The following is a 21755-nucleotide window of genomic DNA, read 5'->3' on the forward strand; positions in this document are numbered from 1 at the left end:
GGGGGGGGGTAACTTCTTTTTTTCTGCCACTGTTACAAACAAGACTTGCCATTAGCTTTTCAGGGGAAACAATTAAAAACTTAAGTTTTAAGTGTTATTAGGTTTGATTAAAAAAAAAAATACTGGATGAGGTTCTTCAGTCTAGATAATCATGATTGACCTTCTGGCCTTAAAATCTGTTAGCCTCTGGCAATTCACTGCTTATCTCCTCCCACTTAATCTGCAATTATTTACTGCCATTCTCTGGCTTTTTATCCAGACAGTTATTTTACTCAATTGAGCACTTTACTATCCAGACAGTACTCACTAATCTTCTACATTAGTCTTTCATCTGGGGCTACCCTGAATGTCTTTTTGAAGTATTATATATTTGTCATGTGTTTCTCCTGTCAATGTCACATGCATTGTTTAAATTAGTTGATAGCTGTGGAAAAGTGGAAAAAAAGATAAGTTAGAAAAATTCTATGAGTGTTTCTGGAGAAGTGAGAGAGCTGTAATGCCATTCTGTTAAGATTTCTTTTACTTACAAATACTTAGTTTGTCAGATACCTTTTAAAACCTTTTATTGCCTTTTTAATTGTACATCTTTGATTGTGGCCATTAAAACATTTCCCTGTATTTTAAAAATGATATATTTAATAAGAAAGCAGGCCATAAAAGAAATTATACAAACTACGCATGCCTAACCAAAGTGATTTCCTTCTACGACAAGATGATGGGCTTTGTGGAGGGGGAGATATAACTCAATTTCAGAAAGGCTTCTGATACTGTTTCCCACAATATTCTTGTAAGTAAGCTAAAGAAGTATAGCCTAGATAAAGCAGTATAGCCTAGATACATCTACTATAAGATTTATCTACTATACATAACTGGTTGGATAATCATACTCAAAGAATAGTCACTAATGGCTGGGTCTTAGATTGGGAGAAGAGTTATCAAGTAAGGTTTCCACCAGCGGGACTGTCTGAGGGCTATTGGCATCCAATATTGGAGTCTGAAACTGAGTGCACACTTAATTTGGGAAAACATCAAATAGGGTAGGGTAGCAGGCACCTTAGCAGACAGGATAAACATTTACAATTACCTTGATCAACTGGAAAAATGGTTAATGAAAATGAGGATGAAATTCAATGAGGATAAATGCAAAGTATTACATGGAGGAAGTTACAATCAAATGTACATAAATAAAATGACTGGCTAGGCTGCAGTACTGTAACAAAAGGTCTGGGTATTATATTGGATTACTGTGTAAGCTGAATGAGTCAACAATATAATATTGTTACAAAGAAGATAATAGCATACTAAGATGTATTACAAAAATGTCATATTCAAGGTCACAGGAACTGAGTCCTACATTTTTCAGCACTGGTAAGGCCTCATCTGGAGTACCATATCCAGTTTTGGGCTCCACACTTCAAGAAAGGGCGAACAAATTGGATAGAGTCCAGGGGAGTTCAACAAAAATAATTAAATGTCCATAAAACATGACTGCTGTATTTGGGGCAGACCTGGCTTCTTGCAAACACAGCAAGCAGTGGCTGTCTGCCTGAGGGATGACTTGTCTCCAGTGGGAATATGACTTTTCAAAGGTTGATACCCTGAAGCATGAGGTTTTATCTCCTGTCCAATATACTTGTTGTTATTATTAAAAATTATTCCTCTGAATAATCAACATAAACATCCAGTCCTCCCCAGAATCTTGCTAAATTCTTGCCCTGAACAACATCCTATGGCTAGAACATCTACAGTGTTATTACATGTTGTGGGAAAAAGTATTTACTTAGTTTTGAATTTGTCCCCTTTCAGTTTTGTTGGTTGTCTCCTTTTGTTACCAGGAAGGGAGAACAGACATTCTTGACCTTCCCTCTTGGCATTTCTAATGAACTCCATTTAATGTTTACTAATATTTCATTTTTAGAATGCATACAAGGATAGAATCTTGATTATATTTTCTTGCTTGCTTCAAGAAAGGAAAGGAATTTGGTACTAGTCTGCTTGTGCCCCTGGCTATATTTTTAGGAAGTGAAAGTTTTATCAATACTGCTGAATCACTTCTTTGGGCTGGGAGTTAAGCAGGTATATAGGGTCTTTTACCCTAATGCCTACAGACCCTAGGTTCACAGAGCACAACCAGAAAAATATTTCTCGCCTTGCATAAACACGCAGTTGATGTGAAAAACTAGCTTGCAGAATATGGCATCCTCTTTGGTAGGAGTATAATATCTGGACTTTTTTTTTTTTTTGCCTTCCTCAGAAGCATAGGGTATTGGCCGCAGCCAAAGCTGTGCATTTTGACTAGGGCATGCAGATGCTTCTGTTGGGACTTAAACCCAGAGGCTCCTGTCTAGAGGGTCCTGCTCCTTGACTTCAGGTCAGATTGATTGCCCCATTTGAGATCAGGAAGGAATTTTACCCCATGTTCAGATTGGTGTGAAGCATGGGGGTTGTACCCTGCTCTGTAGTGGAAAGGATTTGGAGCATGGTCCTTTCCCTTGGTTCTCTTGAGTGTATTTTACTACTTCCTGTTCTTGCCATGTCAGAACATTGACCATGCCCTCTTCATTTGGCTTTACTTATAGCACATAAGAGGATATTTTTGATGTTTCAAACGTTAGGCCTAGTAGTTGTATATGAGAGTTGCTCCCACTGTTTTTAATAATAGGTTAGCCATGTCATCCACCCTGTGGGGCTCCCCATAGGTCCAGAAATTTAGCAGTAGTGTTACACTGGGGTGGGCCATGGCCAGATCTAGTGCACGGGCATAGCCAGTAGGTAGATCTGATGTGCAGGGCAAGCCAGCATGCAGGGTTGCCCCATGGACTGGGTTAGTCTGACCTGCACATCAGATCTACACACCAACCACATACCAACCACCACCCACATACACCAACCCCACCTGTGGAATCCAGCCTTCAAACTGGCCCCATGGCACTCACCTACCCCTTTTTCTTCTTTTCGTGTCCATGTCATTAAACTAGATGTTTTTCCTGAATCATGCACAAGCAATAACTTTCCATTGCTGCTGTGAGGTCCGTCTTCACATAGGACTCACCAAGGAGTCAGCAAACAAGCAGGTGCTTTTTAGTCTGCATTTCACTGCACTTGCATATATTGATGTCATTAAAGTAGCCCCATTTGATCCTGTTTGTTTTTGATCTTCCAGTTTGCATGCACAGGTGATTCAGGCCAGTCTAGATCAGCATTACCATGTTGGCCAGTCTAGATCAGCCTCTCTGAGAAGGTCCTCCTGGGCCTCCAGGTCCATTTCAGAGCACCTGAGTGTGCATAGCCTTTCCTTCCATAACCTCAGTCGTGCCCTGTTAGCCATCATGTGCAACACTGGTCACCAAACTCTTTCACATGTGACCATAGAGTGGATGCCTGGGGTATTCCATCTGCCTTGATCCTTTCTTCTGATATGAGGTGGTGCAATGCCATCCAGTAAGTACAGGCTGTCCTTCAGTGCTGACTTTAGACATCCTATGACAGCTGTCATTTAGAACTGGGCCTAGCTTCTTGCCATGAAGTGATTGTTCCCATAGTGGACATGCATATTCTACAGTGGAGTAAAACAAGGTAATAGCAGTGTTCATAATATAGCTGGATTCACTCCCCACTTTGAGGTGACCAACTTTCAAAATATATTGTTGTAAGTGGTGACTTTCCCTTTCATCTCCTCTGTATGTGCTTTGAAGGTAAGTGTTCAGTCCAGTGTAACCCCCAAGTACATAGGGTTCAGTTGATTAGTCAGTGGGATTCCATCCCAGGTGATGTTTAATTTCTACTTGACTTCTCCATGGTTTAGGTGAAAAGCTATGATCTGGGTCTTGGTTGGGTTGGTGGGAAACTTGTTCTTATTGTAGTAATCTGAGAGGTTGCTCAGTGCACATGTTAGTCTGTTCTCAACAATGGTGAAGTCCTTTTCTTGCAACGTGTTAATTAGCATATATGACACTCCTCATATTACCCTGTATGAGTTGGGTATTGGTATATATGTTAAATATGATTGTTGCTAGCCTGCCACCAAGCAAGAGGCCATTTTGTTGTCATCTCCAGTGGCTCCATTTCTTCCACAGTTCTATGTAAAAATGTCTGGTCTTCAAATGAGATTGGATAAGCTGCACTAGGTGGTAGTTATATGTCATATTGTAGAATTTGGCAAGCATGTTTCGGTGGTTGTCTGTCATATGCCGCTGATAGGTCTACAAACACAATACCTGTTATCCTTTTCTTGAATCCATCTTCTGTATGCTGGGTGATAGCTAGTGGAGGACCTGCCTAGTCTGAATCTGACTTGTTCTGGTATTAGATGTTGTTCGATATGAGGTGAAAGACAATTGAGAATAAGGCATTTGTAAAGTTTATAAAGAAAGCACAGAAGTGACACAGCCTAAATTTCTCTGGGCCAGAGGCATCTTTCCCTGGATTTAATAGAACTGTTACACAGGATAGTTGCCATAGTGTAGAGATTCTGAAGGTTGATAAGCAATTGTTAAAAAGGTGTAATACACATAAGTTTGTTGAGGCACCAGAGTGCTTGATCTGCTCTTTGCATATACCATTGAGTCCAGCTGCTTTGCCGTTCTTCAAGTGATTTATTCCTGCATCAAGTTAATCTATTGTAGGTGACATGCTAAATTGATTTTCCTCTGGATCAGTTTGCTGTCTAACCGTATTTTAGGCTGTTCAGATCTTTACTGTTGAGTAGAAGCTGGTGAGCTACCTGGGTGGCTGTGATGTTGTGATATTGCTGTACTTTCTTCAGGTCGTTACTCAGCTTGCAAATGGTTGTTAAGCATGCTTTCCTGCTAGTGTGGGTAGTATCTGTTCCTTTGATCAATTCTTTCCATTTCCATCACCTTTCTTCTTGGAGCTTGTTAGTTAGGACTGTCCCTGCCACAATAGTGTCTTCTGAGAGAGGATCTATTTGAAACATTTACTGGTATTTTTTCTATTTAGCTGCTAGCATGGGAGTAAATCCTGGTAGATACCTCTTGGAGGTTTTGCTTAGTGGATTCATGAAAAGCTCATAGTTATCTAAGACTGGTTTGATGTGTCACCTTTTTGTCAAGGTGTTCAGAAAAGCCTCTCCAGTCTGCTTTTTTAAAGTTGAAGCATCTGTGCATTGGTACCATATTTGGAGCTCCAGCTACCATAACAGGCATAACAGAAGCACTCACATCATGGCCTCTGTCAGATTTCAATGAATCTGCTAAATTCCACTAAATACCATATAATCACCAATCTATCACTAGTTTACGATGATTCCTATAGGGATGATCCTGCCTTGAGAAGGGAATTGGATTAGATGACCTCTTGAGGTCCCTTCAAGCCTGACTTTTTGATGGTCTGTGATTTCTATGATTCTGTGATCATGTGTTCATTGCCTTTCCCTGAGTCAGGGGCTACTGCTTGGAAACAAGTTCTACCCGCTTCCTTTCATGGCAGGTGTATCCCAGCTAGCAGTTAGGGGAAATAATAGGCTCAGAGGTACCTTGAGCACCTGCCCCAGTGCTGGTCTCAGGTTCTCCCATGACAGAGACTAATCGAGGTATCAGACCATACCCTCAGTACCCATCTGAGCTATTGGCAATGCCTAATTGCCGGGGCATGGGCCATATGAAGCGGGAGTGAAAAGATGGAAATTATTTCTCAGCGGTGTTTTAAGGCCCAACAGAGAGGTGGTATAAATATGACCAATAAGACTAAGGCCAAGTACAGACAGTCAAAAAGCCCGAGGCTGAATTAATTCAGTCTTTGCAGGTTAGTCTAAGCTTGCAGAGATTAAACTGACAAACAAGTGAACAGACTTTTGATTCAGGAAATGTAGCCACGTGTCTGCAGTGGCTCAAGCCAGATGCTGGGAGGTGCTAGAGCGTGCCTTACAGCCACTGCTAAAGTGAAGAAAGGATTCCTCTATGGCTTTCCCTACCCTCCCTGCTGGAGTATAAGGGGCATTGCCAGGCCCCAGCCCATACTCTGCCTGGCCTTTCTTTTCATGCTGCCCCTGAGATCTCTGCGATTTGCAGTCCAAAATTACAGCAGCAGGACTCTGCAAGGTTTCTCGTCACTTCCTCTTCCTGCTTCCTAGTGCCTCTGGGATTTGTAGTCCATGGTTGCAGCTAGCAGAATGGAGAGCAGGAGATGTGGCCAGCACGCTGAGCCCCACTGCCTGGCCCCAGACCCTAGACCCCAGCTGGGGTTTGCAGTAAACCAGCCCTCACTGCTAAGGCTAGGGAGTAGAGAGGCGTGGCTAGCCCTGCTCTCTGGAGCAGACAGCACAGTCCAGCCCAGGGCTGAAAGCATGCTGAGGCATTGTGATTTAACTTGAACCAGGAAGGGGTCTGGGACAGAAGTTTCATAAACCAGTTTGACACAAATCTGTTAAGTCTGTATTCAGCCAGGTTTATCTTAAATCTGTTTTGGCTGTTTTGAAACTTGTTTATGTGTACCTAACTTCTGTTCTGTTACAGGTTTAAACCAGTTTTTGATGACTTAAACTGGTTTATATGTAACTTCTGTCCCTAGCCCTCGAGACTGATCTCTGCTGGGAAAAATCTTGTCCTCAGCAAATTCTTTTTAATTTTAAATAAATTTATAATCATGTTGTTAAAGTATTTCAATTCTATGCATGTACAGTGGCTCCATGATTTGTTTACTGTGCTTATTTGTTTACTTTTTCTTTAGATTTGAAGATGGGACAGTTTCCTTTCTTGATATCATTGCACTGAAACATGGATTTGATGCTTTGGAAAGACTTACAGGTCAGTCTCAAATGTGACCAGCACAGAAAGTGATTTTCCAAATTAATTTGTAAGGCATATCTTGTATCTGATCTTATTTTATATTCCTGTAATTTAATTCACAGAGATAGATTTGTCCTACTGTTTCCTGGTCTGAGACCAGGACCACATGAGTGACTGGGTATATTCAATTTTAGCAGATAAGATTTTTTTTCAAGTCACTGTGGGTCACTGGTAGTAAACAAAAAATATCTGTGGACCTTTTCCTAAATACACATGTAAAGTCTTGAGCTGCTCAAACATGTGAAACTCACACTACATGCATAGACACAAAAATGTAGAAAAAATATTGGTCATAATTAGCTGAGCTGACTTCAATTGTAGTATCAGCAATAAGGTTTTCTAGTGAACTTAAAGACCTAAAGGTGTTTGCCCTGATGCAGAAGAGCTTTTTGTGAGATGGGAAAGCTAATCATGGGGGAACCAGTAAAAGCAATTTAGTGAAGTCCCCAACACTGCTTGGTATATAGTAAATATTGTTCTATTATCTATCTAGAAACTTCCCAAATGATTTTTACTTTTTACAACAGAATAGATTGCATCATTGTGGTGTATTTTAATGGAAGTATTGTGAAAAATATCTTGTGCTTCTACTCTTTTTATATAGCCTTTTTCCTGGGCAGCTATATATCTTATGAAAAAAACCATAACCACATGATTGTAAACCCACTGTGAAAATAATTCAAGAGTTTGAGTACTAGTCATCTCTTAACTAATCACTTCTTGGATTGTAAAAAGCAGGATCTGGGAGAGGTATTAAGGAATTCAGAGCTATGAAAAGCTTCCTTGGCTGACATGATTTAAAACTGATCTGATGAGTGAATGGTCTCATTTTGATTTTTTCATAAATACTTATATAATTCAAATATGCATCCCTTCATAATAAGATGGTTTGGGTTTGTTTTTTTTTATTATTGAAGTTACCCAACTAGTGACATGCTTATACTGCTGGGATGAAAAACATATTTCCCACTTTACTGAGATGTTCACTATATGCAAAGAAATTATGCACCTACATGGTGATAGCACACAATTCAGTAAAATGAAAAGTATTTTCAACTTCTGCTGAAAACTAGCAGTCAGCTATATTCATATAATCTATGACACAATATTTACTTTTAACCACTGCTTTCATAGTTTCATAGTTGGTAGGGTTGGAAGGGACCTAAGCAGATCATCTAGTCCAACCCCCTGCCATGGGCAGGAAAGGAGGCTGGGGTTAAATGATTCTGGGGGACCCTGATTCTGGGGGACTGTCACATAAAAAGATACATGTAAATGGCACTTTGATTTATGGAATGAGAGTTCTAGCCCTCAAACTCAGAAAGCCTTTGCAGAGAATGTACATTAGAAAGCAGGTCACATTTGTGCATTGCTCCTTTCTGCAGGAGGTATGTGCTTTTAGGGAGCCTGAAGAGCTCCTAATAGAGGTATGAATAGGACTGCCAGAAAATGCTGGAACCTTCAGATCCTTTTCAGAGCTCATTGTCTGAGCCCCTGTGAAATATTTAGCAAAAATTAAAGTTGCGCTACCTTGTAGAAAAAGTGTGAGTATATAGTATCAGAACTGCTAGCTCCTTGTTAAGTTAGTACAAGGGGTATTGTTGACTCTAGGATATATAATATGTCTTTGTTTATACTAACTGCATCTTATTAGGCCTAGTAATACAACCCTAAGAGCATCTGTTTTTGCAATTAGGTTAGTGGCCTATTCGGAAAATTCATAAGATTACATATAGGGAGTGATCTTCCTATTGAGCACATATATGAGAAAGCTCTTTTGTATTGTTTATTTGCACACAAAGAATACACTGACCTCATGAAACTGGCGTTTTGCTTGCTAGTTGCACACAGCAGTATGTGCATAGCTGTCATGAAACATTTGAACCTCAGCCTTTTGTCCAACTTAGTTTGTTATTTTCAAGCACAGATGCATCAAACACATGCATCTAACCGAAAAGGAACCCATGTCCAGAGAGCCATTGGCTGCATGCTCGGCAGCGGACCCAGAAGTGGACCAGAAGTACTTCTGGTTCACTTCCAGGTCCACTGCCGAGCATGTGGGGGGGGGCACTCTGTGTCCCCCCTGGCTTAGTGATTAGCCACGGGAGGGACCCTGGGTGACCTCCAGACCCAGGATGCACCAGTCGCCGAGTGGGGCAGGCAAAGGGGGGGACCCCTGTGCGCTCCCTGGCAGACCCTGAAGTGGACTGGAAGTGCTTCTGGTCTACTTCCGGGTCTGCTGCCAAGCATGCTGGGGAGCCCCCGAGGCTCCCGTGGGATACTCCATCCATCCCAGCACTGCAGCGTTCACAAGCCGCCTGGTACCTTAAGGTGTGTAGAAAAAAACTTTTAAAGCTGCGTCTATGTCCAAATCATCAAATCTTGCCAAATCTCCCTGAATTGATTTGGAGGGTTCAGATTTCATTCGGATAGATTCCATTCTTGATTCGATTTGGATTCAGAGATTTGGCCACCGAATCAGGCCAAATCAAATCAGCAACCAAAGCTTTGCACAGTCCTGCTGGGCATCTGTATTTCCTGTTGGCTTCAACAGAGGTTTCAGATGTTCAGCACCACTCAGGATTTGACCCCATGCTTAAAAACTAATTATGGTCTTGATAAAGGAGGAGTGTTGCGAGAAGACTTGTGTAGCTCTTCAAAGTCTCATTCCAATTGAAACCTATAGCAGAGCTTTCACTGACCACTGGAAGCCTAACAGAGTCCCTGAGAAATAAGGATTTTCTACTTTGTGATGCAGATTAGAGATGAGGCGAGCCTGTGGTGTGTACATACTTTTGTTATAAACTGCTTTCATACACTGTATTACACCAAGCAGATTCATTCTTGTCTGAAGAAGCATCTCAGTGGAATTCAGGAGCAAACTTTGGTTAATGGTGGAGGAATGAGGTTAGAGACCTGACAGGAAAGGAGAGTTCATAGTAGCATCCTGTTGTGTTTTCATCTCAGTCTTCTGCTAGCACTTAATTCACCTAAATAAATTACAGAGTTAATAAGGTCTTATGTTGAAAGGAGAAAAAAAAACCCAACAAAACTTTTTTCTCCACTTTTGGGTGCAAGTAAGCTTTATAGTAACAAAATAAAGTAATGGTGAAATATATAAAGGCATGAATGAACAATCTCTTGAGGCCTTTCACTCTTTATTCCCACTTCAGATTTGCTTCCTGTACTGCACCAATGATAAAAGCTAAAGCAACCAAAATGACTTGGAGTTTGTGTGCCTGTCTGCCTCTCTAAAATTATCTGCAGTACCTTTTACACTTTAATATTGGAGTGGCTCATTTGTTTCTGGTGGTAGTTTTTTTGAGGGAAAGGGGCCAGGGGAAGGCAGCATTTTCTACATCTGGCTTGTTTATTAGTCAGTTCTGGTCATGAATTTTCTTTGTAGTATGCAAAATAATGCTTCTAGGCAAGAATAAATTGCTTCATAGAAATGGGAATGAAATGATCACTTTCTGCATGTCATGATTTGTATATCTTAGATACATCAGACTTCATTATCTCTAGCACTCATCAATAGCCATGTTTAACTGGTTCAAATAGCAAAGCAGATGCATTTATACTATTCTGTGGGGAGTGTGGTGAATTATTATATTTGCCTCATCAATAAAACCATTTTTGACTGTATCAGCACCATATCTGTTGTCAATATGGTTGGACAAGCTCAAAACAAGATCTTCTGTGATATCTCTTATGTTCAGAGAAGCTGTGTTTTGCTACCCTTAAGAGGCTAAAACACTTCAATCTACACCATGGACAGCTTAATAAGTTTGCTAGTGCAGTAGGTGCATTATTTTGATATATAACAAAACTAGACATTGAAATAACTTCTTAAAATAGCTTGATTCTGTCTGGTAATACATGTTAGTAATGCATGTTGGGAATAATGCTAAGTTGATGAATTCTTTAATATAATTATGTTTTGTGATATCCCTTAATTTGTAGAATGTCTCAATTTTTTTAAACATTTTTCAAAAGTGGAGATTTTTATGAAAAAATAAATGTGAAAATAGAGTTTTAAAACAAAATTGAAAAAAGAACTTATGGGGATTGTTTGTGCTTTTTCAGTTTTTTTTTTCCTTATCCATCCCTTTTTATGGGGAAAAAATAGAAAAATTATGTGTTTTTAAGGCCTATGAAACAAAAGGGATTTAGACACTTTGTTAGTTTTTTCTTTAATTAGCCCAATGCTCATAGCAGCAGCATGATAGGGAACTGTCTATTATCCCAGTTTTACAGCAAGGGGATAAAGCAACTTCCTCAAATTCTCAGATAAAGTCTGCAGTGGGAATTGAATTCTGCTAAAAGTTCCAGGACAGGTACCTTTTATTCTAGACAGTCTTCCATCTCTGAGTGATGCCTACAAGACATGTGGTTCCCCAGTGATTCCATGTAAATAGGGACTTAGCCTCTATCATACTATAACCTAAATAATTCCAAGACAATATTCTTTTCGTTACTACCTTCTACATGGTAGAATGTTTTCCATTATGGACTTGATCCTGCAGAGACTAGATCAAGACCAGCCATTTACACCTATATATAGTCTGGAAAAGTGATTGGAAGATGCAGGGATGTGTAGAACATGACTCTTAGATGCACTGATATGTAGAAGGTGGCTTAGCAACATACATTCTATGACAAAATGTGTTTCACATCTCTGCTTACAAAAACTAGGCCCAGCAGTAAGCCCTTTGAGCCTCCATTCTGCCTGTTCTTCCCTATGACCTACCCCTCTTGGGCTCTGTTTACTGGTACCAAAATGAGAGGTCAGTCAGGGAGCAAGAGAGTGTCAAACCATGCCTTGTAGAGAGGTGTCTACAATGCTGAGCAGCTTGTATGCCCTTGATGAACTGTTGTGCACTGGGTCAGCTCTGGGTAAACCTTGATCATGTTAATTCCTAGATCAGCAGTTCCCAGCCTTATTGTCGTGACCCATTTTGGGTCACAATGATAAAAAATGAGGTTGCAAAGACACTCAACAGTGTTAACTAATTGTGATGAAAATCACAGGAAAAAAAACAGAAATGGTGCATTCCCCTTACAGGCCGGCAGGGTTCTAGCCTGCAAGGAGCTGCTTGGGGCTGGGGGGAGTGGGAGGAGGGCCATCAGGCAGGGGCTGCCACATGCACATGCAGATGCACACATGCACGTGGCAGCCGGGCAATGTGGAAAGCAGCTTCTGCAGTTTCTTCCAGGTAAGTCTATGGTGGGGAGGGCAGATTGAGGCCCCCACAGTGAGGGAGGGAATAGGGCAGGGCTGGGACTGGGGGGCACTGCCAAGCTGGGTCACTGCATGGGGCTTGGAACTGGGGCAGAAATGTGGGGCCCAGCTGAGGCAGCAAAGCGAAGCCACAAGTGGCTTGTCTGGTGGTGGCAGTGGGGCTGGCTCCCTGCCACTGCATGCACTCCTGGGGAGAGAAGCATGGGGGGCATGTGCCCCCCAGATTTCTGTGTGCCATGGGGCTAGATGTGGGCTGCCTGCTGCAGGCTTGGGGCTCCTCACCCTTCTGCCCTCCCTCTTGATGGGTTGTAGAGGCCCTCAGAGGGAGAGCAGTAGGGCAGAGAGCCCTGAGCCCACTGCGGGCAGCCTACATCCTCTCCCCCATTCCCGACAGACTCCACTCTAGCCGTGCCATCCATGCAGGGAGCGGGTGTTGATTTTGTCTGCGTCATTTTGTGGTCACAAAAAATTTCCACTGTTTCAGTGGAGTCATGCTGAGGAAAAGGTTGGGAAGCACTGTCCTAGATATTCTTTAAATGCTTACAACCTGTATAATATTATATCCAATGCTTTGGATTTATTGTATTCCCATCAGTATTTTTTCACCTCCTACATATCTCCTATTACTATCAAAAATTTCCAATGTTAGTTAATTTCTATGGAAGCATATCAAAACCTATTGAAAATAAGCCGTCAGCATTTGTAGAACAGAGCCTGTGGTATTTCGGAAAAAGAAATACTTTATAATGCAAAAGTGATTTCAGATTTGTTTACTTTCATGCAACTTCCTCACACTTTAACTGTCATAGACTTTTAGTGGCAAGATGTACAGTGAGATGTGTATTGCTTATGAAATTCAGTTTTCTCCAGACCCCAGAGAATTTGCATTCATCTTATGCTAAAAGAAATTCTCATTCTGGGTTTCGAATAGACTGGAATAGTAAGAAGTAAACTAAACAATGCATATTTATTATGATGATTGTTGTTAATTTTGCCCTTTTATAAAAAGTACCTCTCTAATTCATGTGGGATGTGATGGATTTGGATTGTATCAGTGTGATTCTTTTTAATCAGGAGAGAAACTGATGGAAGATAAATCAGGCAGTAGAATTTGATAATGAATATGTGTTATAAAAGAAAAATCTGTTTCTTAGTCTAGTATCATTTTGATTGAGTTCTTGACAGTCTTGGCTTTAAGGTGATATTTAGCAAGAAGGCATAGTTTATGCTAGAATTACATCTTGATGCATGTTTACTTAAACCTTTTTCAGGCACCTTGTGTCTTAGTATTTTAATATTATGTTTGGCATTAGCTGAAAAATGTTTTTGCCCATGATTTAACATCTTTATAAATAAAAGCAAGGAAAATTAATTTGCACTAATTTTCAAATGAAGTATCTCATCACTCTATCTAACTAGGGAAACATTTGTTCCTTTCTTCCCAGGATATGTTCATTTACACTTTCCCCATTATTTTATATTTTTGTTTTCTGTTTATGTATAACCCTTTCCTATGCTACCTCACAAGTAATCAAATAAGTGAATATTCCCTCCTTTCCCATTAATCTTAGCTGGCAAGTGCACCTCGTGAGAAGTTTGGAAGATTATCTGAAACTATGGTAGCAGTAAGAAAAAAGGCAGAGCATGAGTCTCCTTCTACATTGGTTTCACATTGCTCTAATATAAGGAATACCATAACTGTATATATTACTTTATGTACACAAACCCATAATTGCATGTTTTTTTACATGACATTTTAATATGCAGTAAAATAGACTACTGCATGTTACAGTGCACATGTAGACACACCCTCTGTCTACTAATTTTATGCTGACTTGTTCCATCATCAGATTTGGAACCTCTAGATCCCCATATGAAACTTCAGCATGTCACGCCCCATAACGCCTGTGCACCCTTGACCTGCGAGCCTGGGTCAGCACGACCGGCTTGGCACAGGGAGGGGGATTTATGACCGGGCAGGTGGGTGTTAACGGCAAGCAGGAGTCAGTATGATTTAAACACAGCGTGATGGTTTCACAAAAGATTTATTTTACTTACGCTTCTGATGTACTGGAGCGTAGGCAGAGGAACTGATTGATTTATTCAGTTACAGCATGCAGATATCATGTTATCCAGCATTTACAGGGTGGGTAAGACAGTTGCTTCCGAGCGATTCATATAAGCCATTGCAGTCTGCAGATTACTGAGAGCTCTTGATAAGAAAGATAACACCAGAGATAGAGAGATAAACGGGGATACGCCAGAAAGATAACGTAGGTGGAGAGAAATATTCGTGCACAATCTGTTCTTCTTGAGTGTATATGCAGTTCTCTGCTTTGGGCGGAAGTTCTTTCAAAGTTATACTTTTCACAGGTAACCAATTAGTATACGCCAATTATAAATAATTAATGAGTTAGCACTTGTGCTTTCTTTGTTTGCTCAGGTTTCATAAAAAAGGGGGGTTATTTTTACTTGGGTGGTACTGGTTCTGTTTGGTCACAGGATAGCGCACGTAGCATATTTAATTTTACAACTTTAGTAAAGTCAGCTAATCTCGTTACTATAGGTACTTTATCTTTTGTGCTGGGCCGCCAAGGTCAGTTTCTCTCTCTCGTATGAGAACTTAAGTAATTTGAAATGAGGCACAGATAGGGGTATATGCAGCACTGTTAATACAGCGGGATAAATTACAATTATAGAGTTTGTTGTGTTAGCCTCTGACCCTTTGCCATTTGACCTTTTGCCATCGGCATCTGAAATCAAAGACTTTGATCTTTGACACAGCAAATCAAGTAACTGGTAGCAACAGTTAATTGATATCCACTACTTGAACTAGTACTAAAGGGTAATGAAATGCCCACTTTACAGTGGGCTTACACCAGAGAATGTGTGAAAATGAAGCAACTTGTGTCCATTCCAGATGCTGAAGAGCTGTTCTGTGCTGCGCACATACTCGTCTGCAAGTTTCCTCCTGACCCCTTCTACTCCATCCCCTTCAATCTGCTCTGTCCCAATCCTCTTGTTCCTTGCCCCCCAAGTGCTATTCTCTTTGCCTACTCAGTCCCAGCCTCCATTTCTCTGGCTTCTCCTTCTAGTCCCAGTTTCCTTGCCAGCCAGTCCATATTTGCAGATGACATCAAGCTGAGGGGAATAGTAAATATATTGGATGGTAGGGGTAGGATTCAGAGTGACCTAGATAAATTGGAGGACTGAGCCAAAAGAAATCTCATGAGGTTCAACAAGGGCAAGTGAAAATTCCTGCGCTTAGAGCAGAACAAACCCATGTACCAGTACAGGCCGGGAGTTGACTGGCTGGGCAGCAGCTCTGCACAAAAAGACCTGGGGGTTACAGTGGACAATACACTGAATGTAAGTCAGCAGTGTGCCCCTGTTGCCAAGAAGGCTAATGGCATACTGGGCTGCACTGGTGGGCATGTTGCCAGTAAGTCAAGGGAAGTGATTATTCCCCTCTATTCAGCACTGTTGAGGCCACATCTGGAGTACTGTATTCAGTTTTGGGGCCCCACTACAGGACAGATGTCGATAAATTGGAGAGGGTCCTGAAGAAGACAACAAAAATGGTGAAGGGGCTGGGACAAATGACTTCTGAGGAGAGTCTGAGGGAACTGGGCTTATTTAGTCTACAAAAGAGAAGAATGAATGAAAAGGGATTTAATAGCAGCCTTCAACTACCTGAAGTGAGGTTCAAAAGAGGATAGAACTAGACTGTTCTCAGTGTTGGCAGATGACAGAACTAAGAGCAATCGTCTCAAGTTGCAGCAAGGGAAGTTTAGGTTAGATATTAGGAAGAATTTTTTCACTAGGAGGGCAGTAAAACAGGTTACCCAAAGAGGTGGTGGAATCTCTGTCCTTGGTGGTTTTTAAGACCCCGGTGGACAAAGCTTTGGCTGGCATGATGTAGTTGGGGCTGGTTCTGCTTTGACCAGAGGGGTGAACTAGGTGACCTCCTGAGGTCCCTCCCAACCCTAATTTTATATGATTCTATGATCTCTCCCTCTCAGCTCCCTTCTAGTTCCTATCCTCACACCAAAGCATTTTATTTACTCTTACCCTCAGTTATGCCAATGTCCACCTCCCCAATTTTATTTACTGGTTCCCAGTTTCTCCTAGTACCCAAGCTTCTTGTCCAATCCTACAATTCCCACCCACAATCTCTCTCCTCCACCTCCAGTCCCAGTCTCCCCAAACTATTTGTTCAATTCTGCTGTTTTTCTTTCCCTCTTATTTCACCTTTTTTCCCTCTCCGCATTCCAGGCAGATGTCATCTTCCCCCAGCCTGCCTGGATAACAACAGCAAGCTATACCCAACTTCTGCAACTTCTAGTCAGATGAATATATTGTTGGAAACTGTGCTTGGACTTTGTGTTCAGACATTATTCCAGGATGAGCAAAAAGACAAAGAACAGATTAGATATAAGAAATTGTTTACTTCCAAAAGACACCGGAATAGCTCTTGGTTTTTGTTTGTTTGTTTTTGTGGCTGGCAAACAGACTTTTTTTCTTGTTAACTTTAACCCCCAGGTGAACTTGGCTGAGAGAACAAAAAGAAATGAATCATTTCCTTTTTTTTCTAGTTGCTTCTGCTGCTAGCATGTCATGTCAGTCTGTGTTTTCTTAGCTTTCATTTTGTGAATTAAAACAAACAAAACATTGTTTATACCTTTTGAAGTCCAATTGAACTACAAGAACCTGATTTCAAGAACGCTGAGAGAAATGAATTAGCACATGTAATCCTTCCAACTGCCTTTGCAGAGTATAATCTGTTTATGAGGTTTATTTCTGGAAACAAAAAAGATTTTATTTGTATTCTGGGGGGGTGGGGTTCTTTGTTTATTGGGGGGCATTTTTTTTTTAATATCAATTCACTGATGTCAGTCCATATTGTATCTGCTATATGGGCCTAGCTAGGGCTGTGCTGGGAGAATCCAGGCTGGTCTTTCCCCAGCCATGTAGTTTAACATAGAAGAGTTAGTAAAGCTGTGTAATGTTGTTTGCTTACCCAGTTTTAAACCACAGTCAGCAGCTAGAGTTAAGAAAATATTTCCAAGGAATTGAGACACAGAGGAAACACATGTCTTGTTACATGCTTACCTTCTAAAAAGAACTGCAGCACAGCAGATACTAAATATTTTTTGCAGGAGCTAATTGCTGTGTTTTCTGATAGAAGCAGCAAAACATATCTGCAGTGGCGCCATCTGGTGTTTGTGTGTTGTTGCTAACCAGAGCAGATCACATCTTTTCAGTAGAACCTTCTTGTGCTAAGGAAACCTTACCTTAAGGTGTGTGGCCAAGAGTATGCTAGTTAGTGTGGCTTCATGGGGTGAGGAAAGAATTTCCCATAGCTGGTGTGGGTTTATGCGCTACCTGCACTAATAGTCCAGTTCAGAGGCAGGGCTACCAGGCACTTTCATCCAGCCCGTGGTACCCTGCCCAGCCATTCTGCCCACGGGGGTGGGAGTGAGGTATCCACATATACATCCCCCCAACATGCTCTATTACACCTTGCTCCCCCACTCGTGGGCAGAAGGGCCCAGCGTAGCCAGCACACAGCTTCCAAGCAGGGCAGCTGCTGCCACTGCTGCAGCTGCTGGTGGACCTGCTTGGCTTCCCTGGCATCCCCCTCACTGTGGGCAGTGAGTAGAGAAGCAGCAGGCATGGGGGCAGGGGCTGCAGCTGTGTGGGAGCACGGAGCATGGGGCTGGGGCTGGCAGCAGCATAGGGCCTGTGCCCAGGGGTTGGCAGCATTGTGGAGCTTGAGCTTGGATGGATATGAGGGATGGTGGGGGTCCCCCTCCCCACCCCAAATTCCCCCCCTCTTGCATGCAACCCTGGCAGGCAGAGGTGACAGCAGCAGCAGATAGAGGTGCTTCTACACAGTGGCACACAGCTCTAGCCAGCACTGCACATCATGGCTAGAAGTTCAGCCCCACTAGGCCATTTCTACCCCTGGCACTCCCTGCCACACACACTCAGCCCAACATTTGTGTGCCACTGGAAGGAAGCTCCTTGCACTGGAGCCAGCTGCCTTTGTCACTCCCTGCCACACAGGTCCTGGGACTCTGCCAGAAGTGGAAGGGAACCCCAGCCCCTGCTTCCCTGAATAGTTCCAGGACCTACATGGCAAAGAGCAGTGAAAACAGCCAGCTCCGGCACATGTGGCTTCCCTCCAGTTGTGTGCAAATGCAGGGACTGCATGTGCACGATGGAGAGTGCCAGCAATAGAGGTGGCCTGTCTGGGCTGTGCTTCTTGCCACGATGTGGAGTGGTGGCTGGAGCCACATGCCATTGAGCACAAGCACATTATGCTGGGCACAAGCACCCTGAGCACCCATGCCTGCTGCTGCTGCACCATGGGGGAGTGTGGGGGGTCCCCACACCCCTCCACACCCTCGCTCACACCACAAATGTCACAAGCACACACCATTTATCCCCAACCTCCCACATATACACCCCCTCATGCATAACCTATGCCCCACACACACACACCCCCTCACAAACCTGGGCCCACATACCCACACCTCACCACACACCCCCAACACACTCCTCACCATATACACACACCCACCATGTGTGCACGCGCGCGCGCACACACACACACACACACACAAGATACAAGGCTAATAATTTATTTTTGAGTTATTATGCAATCATCTGTATATATACCTCTATATATACGTCTCTACATATGCAAAAAATCTTGACAAATATTTTTTGTAATACAATTAAAATATATTATAGTAGGTGTTTGACTTTTAGTGTTAGATTTGTTTTTTTCTGGTTCTAAGATGGCAACCCCCACCCTCCCCAAAAGGAGTATTTACGGGGAGCAAGGGAAGGGACTTCCAGTGGCAAAGGTTGTTGGTTAGGGGCAGGACTTCCAGTCCCAAGATGGTGACTGGGGGTGAGGTAATGTCAAAGGGAAAACTCACCAAACCTCATTAAGCGGCCCTCCACACAAAATAATTGCCACCCCCTGTATCTAGTTCCTAATTATCCATAGAGATCTGCAGGTTCTTGGGGCTGGCACAAACTCAATCTTCCATCCAGTCTGGAAGAATTCTATTAGGAGACATTTGTGGTATTTTGGGGCTGTATACCCCCTTCATGTGTATATTTCCATTGAAAAAGATTCTTTGTACTATTGAGGCCCTGTTAGTCCATTACATCATCAAAAAAAATCTATTAACTAACTCCTGGTTGAATTAGAAGAGTTCCCCATTTTTCCCATTTAAAATGAAAATGTCCATCTCTTCTCTTCCTCCACCTATATCCACCTTTAAGACCTGAATTTACATCTGTCATCCCTAGGTGAAGTACAATTCTTGGAAATTATGCTATTTCCATTTGAAGTAAGGTAGACCAGGAACTACTGTACTGAAGGCAGAAGAATCACTCCAGTGAAAAATGTTTTTTAACTGATATTAGAATAATCCTATTGCTTTATTTATTTATTTATTTTCAGAATTGGGGCATGCTTGTCTTGAGAGTGACTAAGCTGCTGCTGTAGACAGGTCAGAGGACAAGGGTTAATTGCTGACCTACAAGGCCCCGTATTTCTGGGGCTTGTGAGGCAGAGAATGCTTTGTATACCTACTATTCAGTATCCTGCATTTTATTGTACTGTTGGACGTTGCCTTAACTAGAGTAACAAAACTCCTACACACTTACAAACAAGCAAACATTTTAAAAGGATCTTTATTTGAGTTCTTTATGTAATGCACCTGCAGGGTTTGAGCGAGACAGACTGTACTTTTACCATTGTTGTTCCCAAATATAAGCTTTGAGACAGAAATACTGTGATTTGTTTCATGATCCTGCTTTTTCAATATTTACATCCTTTTCTGAATTCAATGTTTTTCATCCTGTGCTTTTTAATATGTTCATTGCAAAGGTGCTCTTAAATTGGCGCAAGTATTAAATACACATGCATAACATACATGCTTCTGAATTAGGTAGAATAAGGCCTGTCTACAAATTAATAGTTGTGTTCCCTGCAAGAAGTTATTATGGGCCACCTTTGCCTTACAATTTAAACAGATTATCAGTCCACTGTATTCAAAGCTATAAAGTTCCTAGCCCTTATTATCTACTGCCCGTGCCATTGTAGCTACGCTGAAATCAACATTGGAATAACAGTATGGGAAAATTTGGTGTGACTATAAATGATTAATTTATCTTGGATGCTATTTAGTTTAAAAGGGTCTGGGTAATGGCACATGAACAAGGTCTTGCAAAGTAACTTAACACATAAATATAGAATGCATCTTCCCTTTTTGTGGTACTTGCCTCTATGTATGTTCTTACCTGTTAGTGAATGTGAAGTGGCTTTCTTTTCAATAAAAAGGTAAACTGCCTTGCATTTGTTGTAGGGTCAGAGCATAGAAACTTATTGTGAAGTAGCTGGCATTAAGTAAATTCATCTGCCAGCCTATGTCATGGTAACTTGTTTGTATAACAACATCCTATGCGATAGTTTTAACCCCAAACCAAGTGATTCTTTAAGATATTGCAGGACATTTTAATACATTTGCGTTAGGTTGTCTTTCTTTTAGGGTGGATGTTCCTACATTTATTCACTTGTTCCATGTAAGTGCTCATTGATGTGAGTACAGATCTGCTTTTCTGCACCAGAGTGCTGGTAAGTCTGGATATCATACTGTACATAATTACAAGAAAGTGTGCAACTTTATTAACTCCACTGTCTTAGATAGTTGCAGAGCTAAACTCACCAAAAGATCTCATTGTGAAGTTCTTATTCTCTTCTGTGGGCACTTGTGTGTGCAGTGCCAGTGAAGTCAATGGGGCTATGAAAAGGAGGATGACCCATTTAGAATTTGCAAGACTTAAGTCAGCTTCCGACTTTATCATGGGATTCCTATTGGACTTTGGGCAAACCAGTTAGTCCTAGGTCCTCAGAAATATTGAGGGTGATTATTGTGCATTCAGACTGTATTATAAAGCCAGGTTTAGGTGGTCTGTCTGACAATATAAATATTCACCTTATTTCTTAAGCACTCTTATGGCAGCTAAAGCTTTCTTTTTCAACTCAAGCAGTCAAAAATATATGGTAGCCTCATGAAGATCATTGTCTGTATACATCATTTGAAGAGAGGCACAAGACCTTCCAAATCTGAAACCCTTCTTCTTCCTTCTGTTCTTTGTGAGAGAGTGATTATTGAATAAGAGCAAGTTCTAAATACTTCAGCTCCAAACCTGTCCAGATAGGCATTGATTGCTCTCTCATGGAAGGCACATTCAAAACCTGACAAGGAGCAGTCTGTTTATAACCATCAAGGTGTTGCCATCTTTATTTTATTATTGGTTGGTACTTTTTAATTCCTTTTTACTGAAGATTTTTAAGCAATCAACCAGCAGTTAACGTAGAACATGAAAACACACAAACTGTTCCCATAACAATAAAATTCTCATCTACAGAACTAAAATGTCCACACTAAATGAGGGTTATTCTTCTTGCATGACACGTGAGTGTATTCATTCCACAGTAAAAAAATCTTTATGATAGTTTTGATTTTTTTAAAGATTGGTTAGAAGTGGATTAAAAGGAAAAACTCAGTAAGACCCCCTTTTTTGTCTTCAAAGAAGCTGTTTTTAGGAATAGTATTAATTAGGAAATTATCTGCTAACACCTATAGATAGAATTAAAACAATTGAAGAATTCATATTGG

The 21755-nt window shown here is 41.4% G+C and overlaps 1 protein-coding gene and 1 long non-coding RNA gene across 4 annotated transcripts in view; both read left to right on the forward strand.

The window, feature by feature from the left end:
* LOC109313851 overlaps window positions 1-3770 on the forward strand; it is a 19964-nt gene extending 16194 nt beyond the window's left edge. Inside the window, exon 3 of the long non-coding RNA XR_002102158.1 lies at window positions 3655-3770. This is a non-coding gene — a long non-coding RNA (uncharacterized LOC109313851). The remainder of the gene's footprint in view (window positions 1-3654) is intronic.
* The window catches only part of MOCOS (molybdenum cofactor sulfurase), a 405377-nt gene that overhangs the window by 220533 nt on the left and 163089 nt on the right, over window positions 1-21755 (forward strand). For all 3 annotated transcript variants that reach the window (XM_019540615.1, XM_019540606.1, XM_019540624.1), the window contains exon 5: window positions 6688-6764. In XM_019540615.1, coding sequence (XP_019396160.1) covers window positions 6688-6764 — 77 coding nt within the window. The remainder of the gene's footprint in view (window positions 1-6687; window positions 6765-21755) is intronic.

This window comes from Crocodylus porosus, unplaced genomic scaffold, assembly GCF_001723895.1.
Source record: "Crocodylus porosus isolate Cpor-Errol unplaced genomic scaffold, CroPor_comp1, whole genome shotgun sequence".
Lineage (NCBI taxonomy): Eukaryota > Metazoa > Chordata > Crocodylia > Crocodylidae > Crocodylus > Crocodylus porosus.